This window comes from Vulpes vulpes, chromosome 12, assembly GCF_048418805.1.
Source record: "Vulpes vulpes isolate BD-2025 chromosome 12, VulVul3, whole genome shotgun sequence".
NCBI lineage: Eukaryota > Metazoa > Chordata > Mammalia > Carnivora > Canidae > Vulpes > Vulpes vulpes.
This window is the reverse complement of record NC_132791.1, coordinates 182,516,941-182,533,732: the sequence shown is the minus strand read 5'-3', so window position 1 is coordinate 182,533,732 and position 16,792 is coordinate 182,516,941. Positions and strand designations below refer to the sequence as shown.

Below are 16,792 nucleotides of genomic sequence, written 5' to 3'. Positions count from 1 at the left end.
GCTGATTCGCCCATTGTCTGAGTTGCAGAGGCCCCGAGCCTTCTCTGTCAAAAGTTCATTTTTAGGGCATCTCTTTGTCTCCAGTCAGGAGGCCTCTGAGCTTTCTAGGCAGAGCGTGGGCTCTTCTCATTTTAGGATTTCTGGGGGGCAGAGAAATCATAGTCTTGCTAATATCTCACCCACATGCTCACAAGGAGCAGGAAGCTCTTCCAGCTGCATAACCCAAGCCTTTCCAGTTGTGACTGGAGCCTAGGCCCCGAGTGGGGAGGACCACCACTTCACCTGAGGAGCAGTTGTCAAAGTTAAGATCTCCGCAGATGACATCAAACGCCACCAGCTCCTCGGGGTTGGCTGTGCTGGACGAGGAGGTAGATTTTCGGAAATCAGCCAGCCAGTCCTGAAGCAGGTCCAGCTGCTCACACCGGATGGCACTGTCTTCTGTGGGGCAGAAGCATAGAGGCCAGGCGGTGGAGCTGCCATCAGACCCCGCCCCGGCACCTGTCCCAGCGCACAGGAGGCAGATCGCCCTCCCCATGGAAAGCACGGGCCACCAGATCCTACCTGGCAGGGCATGCAGGTGTGTGCAGGAGATGTACCCGACAATTCTTTGGTCCTGAGGTGTGCTTCCCACCTGCACCTGTTGGGGGGGAGGGGAGGTGTTGATGATGAAATCATTATTGCTCTGAGTACAAGCTCATCTCTGTCAGCTCCTGGCTAGCCTGGGCCCAGGAAGGAACAGCACATGTCATGCTTCTAGGACCTTCTGGTGCAGTGTGGGAGGCAGATGTATAAAGAAACACCAGCCTATGGCATGGTAGTGCCACTAGCAATTCATGCAAGGCTTTATGGGAGGAAAGATGAAGTCACTGCTGATATCCTCCCTGTAACCCTGCCATCTCCTGGTTACCAGAGTGTCCCTGTGGATGACCCTCATGTGCCAGCTCCTTAGTTCCTTGTCCACTCCTGTCTGATAGTTCTTTTCCCCTTCCCTCAGTCACAGCCTAGACCTGATCCCACCCCTCCAAAGTCCAAGTCAGGCTCCCCTCTGGGAGCAGCCCCGCTGCAGAGCCTTGACACCCTTCCCGACACTGTGAGAGGACCCTGCCCTCTGTTCTTTCCCCAGTCTCTGCCCCTGTGGCTTCATGAGAAGCCCCTTCATCTGCTTTTTTGGCAGTGGTTCCTGTTGGTTCCCCGATCTGGGATGACAGCTGTGGCCTATGTCTCTACAGCACCCAAGTCATGGGCCTCTACCCAGAGCCCAGTCCTCCTTTCTCCGCAGCAGCCTCTGCAGGCCTTCATGCTGCACTGGCCCCAACCTCCGTCTTTGCCTGCTGCTCATCTCCTTCACTGGAGATAGACTCTGGGGGAGGGGTGGAGTAGGGCGGGATGGCTCCCCTGAGACTCCCTGCCCAAGTGCAGATGATCCTGGGGGCTGTCTCCACAGGCTGGTGTAACGACATCACAGACAACCCAAAACAGCACCCAGTGGTGACCCTGATGCCAGCCTGAGCCCTTGTCAAGGCTATGGTCATAGAGGTAAGGGAGGTCTGCCCAGCTGGCCACTCTCCCAGACCCTCTGGTCATGGCACAGCTGCTGGAGGTCGCAGTGGGAGAGTCCCCTCTCCCTGCCAGGCATGCTCCCTTGGATCATTGGTGGGCGCCTTTCCTCAGAGGTCTCTGGTTGGTTCCTTCTCTTTCTCTCTGGGCTTTCCTCCCACCTGATTCTCAGTAGTCTTCCTCGAACTTCTTTAATCCATTCCAGAATGGGTTTTCTGTAATGATGATATCCAGGACCCTGGGAACTCCCCAGGGAAGGTAACTGTAGAAGCCAGTTCTTGGCTGAGGGATGTATATCTGCTGAACATGACCCCGCCCATCATCCAACTAAGAGTGGCCTGGACTTGCCACTACTGCCACATCATGGGCCCACCACTCTGGGATCTTTGGGAGGCTCCCGGCTTTCTTTGTGCTGCCAAAGTCAGGTTGGCATTGTTCTCCTCCATACAGGTTTCCGCATCATTAGGTATTCTTAGCTTTCTATAGCTCTTCATCTCCTTTCCTGACCTGGATGGATGCACATCTCTCCCTTCCCAGTCCCCGGTGGAATGAACATCTGGTTACTTGATAATGGGCAGGGCAGCCTGGATTTGGGGCTGTTTATCAACTCCCATGTTTACCATTCACCTCTTGCCCACAATCCAGACCCCAGCCTCTTGGCCTTTCAGTACCGCCAGCCCCTGGAATGTCTCGGGAAGTCACATACTATTGATGTGCTCTGTTGCAAAAACACAACACACTTTTAAAAACCAACAATGTCCCCCAAAGGCCACACGATGGCGCTCTTGCCCCCTGCATTCATGGGGCAATGCGTCGGTTCCCCCTCAATAATAAGACACTGAGCACTAGTGCTTGGTGCTTCATGGACACCGCCTTGCTAGAGGTCGGAAGGCTACACTAAAATTATACCAGAATTGACTTGGAGTTACGAGGCTCGGTTGGCTGAGGCAGGTTCATGTCTGATATTTGCTGCCCCTAGTCCAGCTCCTCACCCTACTCTGCTTCCTCAACTCCTGGTGACTTGGCAGGCTTTTCACCCATTTGAGGGTCTTACTGTGTCAGTCAGCCCCTCACTCACTCAGCACTTGGGGTCCCTGCCCTCACGGAGGAGGTACTGCTCGGCCCTCCCTCTGCTCCGCAGGGGAACTGCCCGGAGGGAGGGAAGACACAGCAGCAAGGCCCTGGCTGCCGGTCCCTCAGCCCCTTGCTGCAAGTACCTCCGCCCCTCCCTCAACTTCCCAGCTCTCTGAGAGCCCCATCAGCTGCCAGGATCCACTTCACTACTGCGTGCTTAGACGGATTGATTCTGCTCCGGCTTGAGTCCTCGGAGCTCCAGAGATTTGTGTTTCTCTTGCAAAAACAATCACACCGAGAGGTGGTGCCTTTGCATCTTGGCGGGCGAAGACTGTCAACAGAGAAGGGGCCCAGACCCAGAATCAGGCTCTCCCACACGTGAGGCAGCAGCAATTCCAGTCCCTTCCTTCTCAGGATGCGACAGTAGCAGGAAAGCACATTTTCCTCAGGCATAGATGTGCCACAGAGTAAGTGGTGGGGGGAGGAGGAATGTAGATGGAGGGAGCATGGGCCTCCACCTGCAGTCACAACCCACAGCTGCTGTCTTCCAGGCCCCCAGCCCCTTGGGGACTGGCCTGTCTCCCAAAACCTCATTTATTTCACTCCTCCAGGCAGGAGAAACAGGCACGCTTTCACCAACAGATGAGCTGGGTCTGCTGTGTATATGGGGCCCAAATGGCTCATTTTAATTTCTGTCTGACCAGAGAGATAGGCAGCGAGATGCTGGGGACAAGGGCTGAGGAACCTACGGAGGGAAAGCTGGCTTGTGCCAGCTGTGCTCTAAAAGCTCCACAAGGGTGGTGTGGCCAAACCAGGGTGGGACCAGGACAAGGGGAGTGGGGCATGGATGCCCCTGGGGGGTGGGGTGCTGGAGCAGAGCCCAGGGCAGGTGGAGTGGCCCAGTGGAAGGCTGGGCCTCTCCGTGGGGCAGCACAACATGGACAGCAGGAGTCAGACCTGGGACCTGAGGCAGATGGGGTGGGAAGGGGAAGGACAGCCCAAAACACAGGCAGATGGGGAGGAATGGCATCCTGGGCCATGATCATGCAGCTGGGGATGTGGAGTGGACCCAGACATATTTGAAAAGTGAAATTAGGGGCAGCCTGGGTGGCTCAGCAGTTTAGCGCCACCTTCAGCCTGGGGTGTGATCCTGGAGACCTGGGATTGAGTCCCACGTTGGGCTCCCTGCATGGAGCCTGCTTCTCCCTCTGCCTATCTCTGTCTGTCTCTATGTCTCTCATGAATAAATGAATAAGATCTTTTTAAAAAGAAAGAAAGAAAGAAAGAAAGAAAGAAAGAAAGAAAGAAAGAAAGAGAAGGAAAGGAAGAAAGAAAAAAGAAAGAAAAGGAAAGAAAAGAAAAGAAAAGAAAAGAAAAGAAAAGAAAAGAAAAGAAAGAAAAGAAAAGAAAAGTGAAATTAGGAGCCTGGATAGAGGGGAGGGGCTCAGGGCACAGGCAGGAGTCAAGGTGGGGATGGTGGAACCTGGCTGATGGGGATGGGCAGACAAGTGAACGAGGACTGTGTCCAGGAGGCAGCGGGACACAGAGCTGGGGGCTCAGGAGAGAGATGCGGGCTGGGGCAAACGTGAGAACCGTCAGCACATATGGAAATGGAATCTGTGGAGTGACTTCCCCCGGGCAGTGTGTGGGGCTGGCCGTGGTGACCACTTGGAAATGAAGAGGCCTACCTATGTGGGGTCAGGTCGTCCTGCTATCAGGGCTGCCACCCCTTAGCTTGGGCTGAGAGCTGGGCAGAAGGCAGGAGGCCTGCCACGTGCTGCGAGATCTGAGAGGTGGGAGAGAAGTTGCAAACTGGGTTTTATGTGGAATATCTTGATTTTTTAAATGTTGGCCAACACAGGAAACGTTTTACTGATGTGGACCAAATTAAACAAATCTGCAGACCAGTTTTAGGCTAAGGAGCTGAAGGAGCATCAGCAGTTAAAGGCTGGGTAGGTGACCAGGACCCTGGAAGGAATGATCAGAGAGGTGAGAAGAAAGTCCACAGCAGAGGGACCCTCCCAAGAGACTATTGTGATCCTGGTGGGCATGGTGGTCAGGGTGCCAGACCCAGGAAGGAGATGAGGGTGTGGGCTGGGGGCAGGGCCAAGGGGGGGTCCCCAGCCACGAACCATCTGTGGTAAAGTGGGTGGAAGGAAGAAGGTACGTTCTCATCCTGAGCTTGACAACATATCCCCTCCTTCCCCAGAAAGTCACTCCAGCTGCTGAGACAAAAATATATCCGTGGAACAGAACATTGATGAACCATATGCCAAAATGAGGAGGTAAGAGGAGTTCATTCAATTTCAGCCTCTCAGGCTATGAATGGGGAGTCAAGGACCCCCAGCTCTGGGCCCGCAGAATCACACATGAACCACTGAGCACTTGGAAGTGGAGTCTGGGTCTGGTAGCAACGGGCCAAACGTTGCTTCCCGAAACTCTGGAAACACTAAGAGTGGCTTTTGCTTAGGGAACAAAAAGCCAACACTCGGAGGGTGTCAGGCTCAGTAGAAGATAACGGGTAATGACCAAATTACCATGGTCTAAAAACTCCTCCAATTGCATCCAAATTAGCAGAAATAATTATGATTCACTTTAATTAGTGACTATGGAAGTGAAGCCTTGGGCTGTTGGGCAGAGTGCCTGGCACAGCAGCTGCGTGACAGCCAGCAGGGAGGGGGCAGCTGGCCAAAGAGGCTGCAGGCCTATGTGAGCCGGCGTTTGCCCCTTAACGGACTGGGAGCCCCTGCCTCCTCCTCTTCCCTTTATCTCTGCCACCACTGCTGGCCACCTTCACCACCAGCCAGGCACCACAAGAACCCTCTGGCCGCAAGCTCGCTCCCTACCCCATGAGGGTGTGCACCATGTTGCCTCACTTCCAAATGAGGAGGTAAAGGCTCAGAGATCTGAGGAACTTGCCCCCTTAAGAGCACCTGGCCAGGTTGGTCTGAGCCTGGACCCTCCACCCTTGTCTCTGAGCTTGGCGCCCACCGGTTCAGCTTCACGAAAGGCCTCGCCTGCCCCCCAGCCCTCCAAGAGCGTAAGGACCCCTGGCTGCAGCCCTCATCCCCCGGTGCCTCTACGACAGGCTGATGTGCGCCCCAAGGTCAGGGCCAGGGCCTCCTACCTTGAGAAACAGCGCTCCTTTGGAGGCCAGGCCGTCGGAGCGCCGCCCGTTGGGGTAACAGTGATAGGCCACGTCCATGATTGGGTAGCGGCTGGCGAAGAAGAGGCCACTGTTGAGAAACTTGAAGCTGCAGCAGCCTTGGCAGCCGTACACCCCGACGTCGTACAGAATGTACTCGAAGTAGCCGTGCAGCTGGTCTTTCAACTTGGCGGCTGCCCGCTTGTCAAACACCTCCTGCAGGCACAGGAAGTCCAGGTTGGCGGGGAAGAAAGCGGAGACCTCGTGGTCAAAGGCCTCGTCCGGGTGCCGCCTCCTGCGCGCGGCCGCCTTCTTCACCCCCGAGGCCTTGTAGGGGAACTTGCTGTTGGTGGCGCCGGGCTCCCCGCTGCCACCGCCGTCCGCGGCCCGCGTCTTCACCAGGGACTCCCTGGAGGCCGAGGGGCTGCCCAGGCTCCCCGAGTCCCCGTCCCGCTGGCTGTGGTTGGGCGTCTGGCCCTGTGGGCTCCCGCCAGCCCCGTTCCTGGTCTGGCCCCCGGCGGCAGGGTCATCAGCTTCGGGGGGCCGGCCCCCCTCTTCGCCTCCGATGCGCACAATGCAGGCGTCCTCGAGGCCAACCCCCTCGGCCGGGTCCCCGGAGGCCGGGCCGTTGGCAGCCTCTTCACTGGGGTGACGCCCGCCGTCCCCCTTGTATTCCACAGAGGCCGTCCTCTTAATGCTCCCAGGGACGGCCCGGGCCACGCCATCACTGCCCTGCGGTGACACCAGGCTGCTGAAGCTGGCCGCGCTGATGGAGGTGTTGGTGGGCGAGTCGATGTAGATTTTTATCTGGGGCCGACTGGCCCCGTTTCGGATTCTCTGTCCGATCTCTCTGGCCCGCGCTTGGGTGTTAAAAACGTTGTTGAGCCTGGCCAGCGAGTCAGGGAGGAGGCAGAGGTTGGCAGTGGCGAAGCAGAAGCTTTTGCCAGGGCCTGTACCCTTCCATTCACTGAGCAGCGCCGCCCCACTAGCCGAGCCCTGGTCCTCCAGCCGGGAGTAGATGTAGGGTCGGCGGGCAGACTGCAGTGGGGACCAGAGGAGGAACCCAACAAAGGCGAAGGGCAGCGAGGCAACCAGAAGGGCCAGGTAGATGGGCGTGAAGAGCACGGTGCAGAGCAGCTGGAGGTAGCACGGGTCGTCCGCCCGCTGGCGCTTCTCATAGGTGGTGGGTATGAAGGAGGCCACGAGCCGGTCCGCCAGCCAGTAGCATGGGAAGAGGAGAGCCCAGGACACGGCGTGCAGGGCGGACAGACAGCTATTGGGAAAGGGAGCCGTGTACAAAACCATCGCAGCTCACTGGGCGCCGCAGCCGGCCCTACTACATGGTGTCCGTGGCAGCGCGGGCACTTTCCTGTGAGGGGTGGGCGAGTGGGGGGGGGCAGGTGCAGGAGGGGTCACCTCCTGGTGAGATGCGTCTCTGGGTGGTCAGTGGTGAGTGTTGGCCAGCCAGTCATGGTTCACCTCAGTGGGCCATACTGGGCCTGCAGGGGAACCTGGAAGATAGAAAGTAAGGGGCTTGACTCATCCTTAATGGAGCAGGTGGGATGCTGGGGCCACTCCCTCCCTTCACCCTGTTCCTGTCTCCCCCATCAGAAGTAGGAGTATTCTGTTTGCCTGTGTGTATTTGTTTTTCTTCTCTTTTCTTTCCTATTTTTATTTTATTTTTAAAGAATTTATTTATTTATTTATTCATGAGGTATACACAGAGAGAGGCAGAGACAGGCAGAGGGAGAAGCAGGCTCCCTGCAGGGAACCTGAATAGAACTCCATCCCAGGACCCCAGGGATCATGACCTGAGCCAAAGGCAGATGCTCAACCACTGAGCCACCCAGGTGCCCTGTGTGTTTGGTTTTCTTGCAGTAACCAACTTGGTGACGTGACCCTCTCTAGCTGTCCATCTTGATCTTGTGACCTATTTGCTCAAAAACAGACCCAGGATTTTGGGAGCAGCCTAGCTTTGTGGGCATTTGGGAGGCAGCCTGGGGGATCCTGGAGGATGCCTGGGCCTAACACTGGCCTGAAGCCAGAAGTGCCTGGCAGGGCCTAACACTGCCAGAAGTGTTTTTGGAACAGGTAAGGGGGACCCTGGTTCAGAAGAGCCACAAACAGAGCCACTTGTCACTGAGTATCCTTCAGGTCAGAACAGAGGGAGCAAATGGTGAGAAAAGGGGCTAGAGAGTCCCAGGGTCAGGGGGCAATACAGCTGGCAAGACCCCGGAGAGAGGGGCTTTAGCCACAACCAGCTCTCACTGCACCCCATCCTCCATCATGAGACTACTCTTACACTCCCACTCCTGCTGTCCCCCCCAGAAATCCCCGACCAACTAGGATCTAGGTACTGCGGGGGCCTTACCAACTTTCTGGAATGATGGTCCCTGTGACTTTTGGAGAAGCGTCCTGGGGCTGTGAGGATCTGGCCCAAGCTTCTCCCCTAAGCCTGAGATCCAGCCCCAGAGCCCAGCTGAGGCCCATTGCTGGAGGACTGAGTCCACCCCAGGTTCCTGTCCCAGCCGGTGCCTGAGCCTTATTCCAGACCCCAGGGCCCTGCCTAGCAGAGGCCCCCAGCTGCAGTTACAGCGCTGAATGTAGAATTGATAAAAACAGGAGTCTGGAGTGTTTGCCCAACCTCCAGAGACCCGTCGTGATCATTCTGCAGTGAAGCTAGTATAAGCGTAATCTAGAGTCTTTGTTACCAGATCTGCGGGGGGTTCATTTCCTGCTCACTGTCCCACTGACCTAGTCCAGCTTCTGCCCTGGCGCCATGGGGGTCTGTGCCCATGTTCCAGCCATCCTAGCCCCACGGCCTGTCTTCCTCCTGCCTCCCTGGTCCCTCCAGCCGGGACCCGGGTGCCACGTGGGTTCAGCCCCTGTGCTGGTCCATGACTGCATCATGCTTTACCCACTTTCTCGGCTTTCTCTCCATCAGGCCATCTTCCACACAGGGGCTGGAGGGATTTTGTCTAATCTGACTGTCTGTCAGATACCCCAAACCCTCTAAAGCCTCTCTTGGCCCTTTCTGGGGTGTTTAGTCTCCTACCCAGGCCAGCCGTGTCTGCAGCCCCATCTCCACCTGTGTCCTCTCCCACTCGGGGAGATGTGGCTTCCTGCCTGTGCCCTGCCCCTGCCCTAGCTCACCCCTTCGCTTCTAAGACTCAGCTCACAAATCACCTCCTCAGAGAGGCCTTTTGTCCCCCCTTGGCCCCTCTTTGCCGGGTGGCTTAGATATAGCCACTGGGGGCCCCCATTGTACACAGCCTGGTCTCTGCAGCTCTAGGTCATAAATGCTCATGGAACACGACCACCTCCCCAGCAGACCAGGAGCTTCCCAAAAGAAGGGGTTGCACTGAGAGCTTGGTGGGTCCTGGGGCTGCAGCAACGGAGCTCAAGAAATGGGTGGGTGAATGGAGGTCACTGTCTCCAGGCCTGAGGCGCACCTGTCACCTAAGGGCACCTCCATGGCTGTGTCTCCAGGGCTGATTTAGTGGGGATGGGGTGCTCGTCCCAGACCAGAGCTTAATGTCTAAGATGAACCTTAGCTGGTGTTGGTGTCTGGTTCTGGAGGATACATTTCACAAGGATTTTTCTTTCTTCGGGGGGAAATCCCTTTGAAGAAAACACTGGAAGGTTGCAGTTTGGGAAAGCAGGTGTGTCTACTCAGACCACAGCTGTCTGGCCAGGAGCCACGGGAAACAGTTCCTTGCAGACAGCTTTGTACTGCACCTCGGCTTAATCTGGGAAATGCCATGCCATCCGCCTGGGGGCACAGGGACCATGTGGCTTTGTCTGGTGCTGTAGTAGAAAGGCCTCTCACTCAGGTGTGGGCAATGAGGCTCACTGTCAAGGACGTTGGTGAGGCCAGAGGGCCAGCCACTGGGTCCCTCTCCCCTTCCCCATGGGGCAGGGGTTGAGGAAGCTGTTTCAGAGAGGATGGGAGGAGACCCCTGACATCTGCCTTGGAGTCCCAGACCAGACAGTGACCTTCACCACCTGCTCCACACCCAGCCCAAGTCCTGGTCTCTCTCTGAAGGCCAGGCTCTGTGTGAGGGCTGTCCTAACCTCAATGGCCTTGACTTTGGGGTCTGCTGATTCAGAGGTCTGTGAACTTAGGCAAGGCTCTGGGTCTGGGGCCCTGAGACCAATTTTATGACAGTGGCTGAAATTGGAGGGTTTGTTGCAGGCTTGCTGACCCTCTGTGCACATGATTTTTAACCCCCCAGCAGAGCTGTGTCACCTCTGTGGCCCAGAGCTCATGGCTAAGTACTTAGAGGGACTAGTGGCTGTCCAGAGTCCTCCCATGCCTGCCATTTGACAGACTTACTTATTCTTTCTTTAAAATCCCAGCCATTTCATTTTTTTTTTTCCAGCCATTTCATTTGAATTTAACCTGAAGTTGGGGTAACAGCCGACTGGTTCCATCTGTGCCGGTGGGTTTGGCTGCCTTCGGCACAGTGGGCCTGCTCATGGCAGTGTGTGGAGGGCCAGCTTCAGACTGGCTGGAGTGAAAGCTATGGGAGAGGGCGCAGAGCTGCCTGCATCAACCAGAACTAGAGGAAGGAGTGGCAGGTCCTGGCCCTGCAGGTGGGGACAGTGGCTTGGGATGGTGTCTCCCAAGCCTCCAGCAGCCACTACAGCTGGCACCAAGGTGCTAGGGGTAGGGGTCTAGGCCAGACTTCTGGGGACCTCCAGACACCACCCCCAAGTGCATGGAGGGGGCCCACACCTAGGTCTTCTTAGCTCTTCCCTCCTCTCCCAGTGGCCCAAGATCACCGGCCCAGCCTGGCCAACACCATCTTCACCTGAGTGCCTATCCCACCCCATCACTGTCCCCCAGTCCTCCATCTCAGGCCAGAATGTGCCTGGTGCTCAGAAGAGCTGATTACACCTTCCCTTTGGTGGTCCCATTATCTTGGAGGAGGAGACAACCCTAAGACAACCCCAACTCTTTGCCCAGCCTCACCCCCGAGGGGTCCCTCTCACCCTCGAGGTGGATGCAAACTCTCTTCATCACAGGGCACCTGAGAGAAATTCCCAAACCTTCTGTTCTCCCTGTGGCTCATCCCTCACACTGGCTGGGCAGGGCAGGGATCCCTCTTCAGCTGCCCTGTGTCCACCTCACCTCTGTGGTGGCTCCAGAGACCCTTCTGGGCAAGCTTCCTCCCAGCCCCACCTGCAGTGGCAGTGAGTGGCCAGGCCCGGCCTTTCTGCCTCTCCTGGGCTGGCCGTAGGAATGGTTTTGGTCTCCATTCAGGCCTCAGTGGGTGCGAGGCAGCTGGCAGCCCCGGCGCCACCACAGCGTTCCTCCAGGGTGTAGCAGAGCTGAGCATCCCAGCTCTTCGTGGCTGCCGGGCCTCGTGCCCACCCCGCGCCCGCCCGCCATCCCCAGGGCCCTGGGCAGAAGGCCCCCCAGCTGCTGCCCGCCCGCCCGCTCCTGCGCGATCCCTGCATCTGTGCACAGAGGCTGCTGACGCACTTGACACAGAGGGGACTGCTACCAGTGGAGCCAGTTCCTAAGGCTCTGTGGTTAATTATTTTGTCTCAGTGAAATGAAAGGAGGATAAACAAACAACAACACATTAATTAGTCTGATCTGCACTTTCCCCGTGAAAGAGGGGAGTGGGGGCGAAACTCCAGAGGCTGGGAACTTCCCAGAGAGCTTTACAGTCCTCGGGGGGCACCCAGTGCACCTGTGGGCCCTTTGTCTTGTCTGTCCGCCCTCGGTGGGGCAGGACAGTGTGGGTGGCCCGGCCCAGGCTCAGCCTCCTGCGAGGAACGCCCCACACCCCGTTCTCCATCTTTACCAAGCAGAGTCCACCATGGGCGTCTCTGATGGGGGTGACAGGTCCCTCAAAGCCACGTGAGCTGTAGCCACTCGATCCCACATGCTGGATTGCCCTTTCAGTTTCTTTTTTAAAGTAATAGTCACTCCTGGGTTTCTCCCCAATATGAGTCCTGGCGTTGGCTTCCTGGTTGCTCAGGATGTCCCCTCCTCCCCCGCTTGCCCAGTGCCCCAGTCTCCAGAGCTGGGCTTAGGTCCCAGACACCCTCAGGTCCTCATGGTCACTCCGGAGCCCTAGGATCAGTGTCGGAGGCTACCGAGTGCCCCAAGAGGGGGCTCCTGGGAGTCAAGCTGTCCTAGAAGTGGAAACCTCGGGCTGGCCCCCTCACTCCCTGCTGCACCGATGCTCAGCTTGCGCTCAGGGGTCAGGCTCGCTGAGCCTATCTCATGATCTCCGTGGGGTCAGCAATACCTGCCTCCAGGGCTAATCAGGAGGACTTATCCCTCCCTACCTCCCCTCCTCTTCCTTGTGGGCCTCCTCAGCTGAACTTGGCTCCTCTGTGTTCTGGCTGCTTACACCCTGATCTGTGGATTCAGTGGATTTTGAAGATGGAACAAGCTGGTTCTGCACACCGTGCTGGGGGCAGCCTGAGCCCACCCACCAGTCCTCTAGGCTCCTAACTGCCCTTCAGATCCGCAGAGACCCATCCACCCTGTTGAGGCTCCAGCTGCCGGCCTTCACGGACATGTTCCTTTCCCCACAACGAGGACCGGACTGGGCCTGACTGTGACGAGCAGCCCGGGCTGCAGGCCACGCTGGATAGAGGGAGCAGATCGGTTCACAGGCTGATCTACCTGGGAGGGCAACTTGCCAGGGCAGTTCGGGACCCAGACAACTGTAAGTCCAGATGGGAGAGGAAGAGGTGGTCACAGGCTGGCCCGGGAGCTCATATACTGGCAACGCCTGGCCAGGCATCGGGCAATGACAGAGAGAAGCTCCATACCAAAGTTTCTCCTGTGGGTTACTGGTATCTGTAGTGACTCGACCTGCAGCCACCACAGCACGGGGGAGGGGAGACTTGGACTGCTGCTCACAGGCCTAAGCCAAAGGTCCTCCCTCACACACCTCCCTGAGGGCTGGTTGCTGTCTCTTGGGAAGGGTGTCCACAGGACGCCTTGGTCAGGCCTGTCCTATTTGATGTTGAGGATGGCGGGGAGGTCCCCAACAGGCTGCTTGGGTAAGCTGCAGTGGACAGGCCCTCTGCTACTGGATACCATGTGAGCCTGGCACCAGGACAGCCACCTCATGTCCCATCTCCCTGGGAAATGGACCTGGCGGGCATGCTGGTACATAAGACCTGCTGCACAGAGGATCAAAGGGTCCTAGGTGAGTGCTGACTTTGACTATGAATTTCTCCTGCAGTGGGAAAGTGAGCAAGCCAGACCAGTTCTGCTGGCCAAGGCAAGCCCTGGCTCCTGTAAGGAAGCCTGAACCATCTTGAGAGATGTCTGAGCTTTGGAGAACTTTTGGGAAGTTGATGAGGATCAGGAGTTGCCCCAGGCTGGGCAGAGGATGGGATCTGTCCCTCCTTCATAGCCCATCCCTCTGGTCCTCATGCCTGCTGAGCCTTCTCTTCCCAGCAGCTGGGCTGGGAATCCTGGAGCAGAGGGACCTCCTCCCATCCTCCCTGTGTCCACAGGCTCATGTCTAAACAGGCGCTGGCCCAAGCCCCAGGTTTCTGCAGGAAAGACTGAGAGGATTGCTCCAATCCAATTACCCAAATGTGCTTGTATCCGCTGGTGGCGCCGGGATTGGGCCAGCCCATTTCTGCCTGGATGCCTGCCGCCTGGGGGTTGGCATAGCAACGGGAGCTCTGAGCTGCTGAAACTTGGAAGTCAACTGGTCACTGGGAGGACAGAAAGACTGAAGAGGATGCCTTTCTAATCCTTGAAAGTCACAGGAATGGAGTCTGGGGTCTGGCACGAACATGTGTGCTGTAGCAGCAGCTCCCAATGACCTAGGCATGCCAGGTAAATGCCCACTGACCCTTCTAGATCCAAAGCACCTGTTCCCTTGTCTCTGAAGCCCTCCCCAACTTCCCCATCCCATCCATACCCTCCCTGCCCTGCATGCCCTCCAGCTGTCCCTCTAATCGGGCACGTGTCTATTTGCACATCAGGCCCCCACCAGCAGCCCAGCAGTGCCTGATAGAGTCTCTGGCACCAGCACAGGCCCAAGTCCTAGCCTGCTCCACCCCTCTGGCGGTGGCAGACCCACTTTTGTCTGCCCCACTCCATCCCAAGGGGAGGGCAGTGAGCCACACTAGGTCCACTGGCACCACCGCGCCCCGGCCCCAAGGTGAATGGTCATATGACCTAAACTTTCACTGGTGTTGTTACTGAACCCCACAGGAAAGAGGCCTGCATTTTCTCAGAGATGGAAGCATTAAGAGCCTGAAGCTTCTCGAGTCTTCCTTGAGAGTGAATCTAATTCAGAGGAAAACAGACCTTGGGGCTGGAAGGAGAGAGTCCTGGGGGCACTTGAGCTCCAGTTCTCCTGTGCCTGAAGACAACAACCCCAAGACTTTCTAATCAGTGAGTTTGCACATTACTCTTTTCTTTGCTCTAGTCAAAGTTGCATTTCTGTCACTTGCCACCAAAGGGATTCCACCTAATATATACCAGTGGTCCAATCTTTCTGAAACTTAGGTCTCATCAGTTTGTCTCCTGGGGAAACTCCCCCACCCCGGCCTGTACACTGGACAAAGGGGGCCTTTCTCCTGAGTCCCTGAAGGCCCTGTGAGACCCGATGGCAGGAGTCCATGCCTATATGGCTTGAACATCCCTCAGGAGATAGCAGTGCAGGTGTTACAAGCACAGAGTTGGCGTCAGATGTGCCAGGTTCAGGTCCTCCTGCTGGATATTGGGCAAGTTGTTTCACTGACTCTGAGCTGTAGTTTGCTCATCTGTTCTGCATACATGTCTGTGTCTCATGCATATACGCTATCTCAGGGTATGAACAACACTTAGAGCAGCACCTGCCACATCGCTAGTAATATTTTTGTTACTGTTGCTATTGTTAATTCCCTTGCTGCAGAGGCCCTCAGGATGGACCTGGAGTCCTCAAAGTTTCCTCCTTGTGTGAGTGGTTGCTGGACAAAGAGGGTGCCCTGCTCTCCCAAACGAGCGGAAAGGATGGTGCAGGGGAGGCAGGGGGCTCCATCTCCTGGCAGGACCGTCTGTTGGGGGCTGCTTATGCAAGCCCAAGTCACAGGCTTCTGCAGAAACCAGATGCAGGCAAAGGGGCCATAAAATTTTCAAAAAGATACTTTCTATGGGAGCTATTAATGCATCATGTGGTTTCTGAGAATAGGAACAGGCTGCAAGCAGCTCTGTGGCACTCCTTCAATCAGCCAGCCTCGGCATTTCCATGTCAGAACTCAGAAAGCCCAGATGAAGCTGATTCTTGCATGACTGGAAAGCAAATCTCAAGCCACATTGGATGTATATGTGCCAGGAGTGCTTGAATCAATTTAATATTTAAAACAGCAGTACTCCTGGGCTTACGACCTCGTGTTGCAGTGATATGGGGCAGTTGCCATGACCATGAGCTCCATCATAGGATGGGGCTGTTTGGGGATCTGGCCACCCTACCCTTTCCTGTCTGCCATTCCAGAATCATCCATTGGTGACTAGAAAGGGGGCCGTTGGGGAGAAGGCTGGATGGTGGCTGGCACCTAAATCCCCACCTGAGCTGTCTTGAGTGGCATCTTCTCTCATTCCCACACACCCCTGTATTACACTCAAGAACCTGCCTTCAGCCTATGTTTGCCTAGGTCTGCTGGAAGCGGAAGCCCACAGGGCTCCTTGGCAGTCCTGTGCCCTGATGGAGGCTGAGCCCAGGGTAGGGGGAGCCTGGGGGCAGGGCTTCCTCCTTGATGAAAATCGGGTCTAATGTCACTAACATCATTCTAGGCTCTCCTCCATATGGGCACTGACAGGGCAGCTCCAGGGGAGGACTGGAGCAGGAAGTCGTAACTACCAAAGGGGAGGCTTTAAAACATCCTTAAGCGAGGTCCAGGTCAGGAAGCCACGTGCCAACCACTGAACATCTAGAACGGCACGGGCCTCCTGCCCCCAGTCGTCTGAGCCTGCCCAGTGCTGAGGTCTGTGCCTGAGCTGGTCCTCACACAAGGACATGAGCAGGGGGTCCTGAAACTCCCCAGCAGGTCACGTCGCCTGCCTCAGGGGAGCTCTGTGGTGCCCACTGCGTGCCTGGTTGAGTGCCAGCATGCACACGCTTTCAGCTGGACAGCCCCACCTCCACCCCGAGGAGAGGCCCTCCCCGGGCATGGAGGCCGGGAGGGATCTCACTCTTCTCGGGCTCTGCTACTGGGGCTGCTGTCCCCGCAAAGTCCCTGCTTCCCTGCTGATGTTAATGGTTCATGAGCTGAACAAGGCTTGGAACATCCTTTGCTTAAGAAGAAATGACAACATACTTTCTGTGGGAGTAGAACTTTAAATACAAGTCCACACAAATGGTAGGATTTCTGCAGACCCAGCATTCAGCTGCATTTCAAGTACAGCATTTCCTCCTGGAATGGATTGGCCGACTGAGCGGTGTGTAGGCATTTCAAGGCACCAAAGAACACAGAGGAAGACAACAAACCTTCCTAAAACAGAACAGACTTGCTAAAATTCTTCTGAAGGGAATCATTTCACATTCAGCCTAAAGTTTTCTGTGCAAAGAACATTTAACAAACCCAAGTCCTAAAGGAGAATTTATGCAGAGATTAAAACGCAAATCGGTGTGAATGAGTAAATAAAATGAGGCGTCAGCATCTCCCCAGGCCTCTCTGCAGTCCTGGGCAGCTGGGCCCAAAGGCGGGGCTTCCTGGGCAGAGGCTGGGTCTCATTCACCAGCCAGCGCTCAGGCCCCTGTCCCGGGCCCTCTCAGAGGCTATGCTCCAGTCCTCCCTCGCACGCAGTACCACTGGAGCCCTTGGCTCTGACAGCACCAGCAAGAACTCCCTCCCCCTAAGAGAGGAAACCCCACTCAGGCTAAACCAAGGACTGCCTGCTTCGAGAGGGCTCCGACCTGCCTATGGGATTTCAGAGCCTGCTCCAGAATGTATAACTGGGAGGGATTGGGGGCTGCCGGAGCCTGCTTCCCCCAAGAGTGAGATGCTGAGCGTCATTTGCCTCAGACTGAATCGGTCATT

The 16,792-nt window shown here is 56.4% G+C and overlaps 1 protein-coding gene across 1 annotated transcript in view; it reads right to left on the bottom strand.

The window, feature by feature from the left end:
- The window catches only part of SMPD3 (sphingomyelin phosphodiesterase 3), an 82,339-nt gene that overhangs the window by 7,059 nt on the left and 58,488 nt on the right, over positions 1-16,792 (bottom strand). Inside the window, exons 3-5 of the mRNA XM_072731635.1 lie at positions 5,759-7,287; positions 562-637; positions 283-438 (exon numbers count right to left, since the gene is read on the bottom strand). Coding sequence (XP_072587736.1) covers positions 283-438; positions 562-637; positions 5,759-7,081 — 1,555 coding nt within the window. The 5' untranslated portion in view covers positions 7,082-7,287. The remainder of the gene's footprint in view (positions 1-282; positions 439-561; positions 638-5,758; positions 7,288-16,792) is intronic.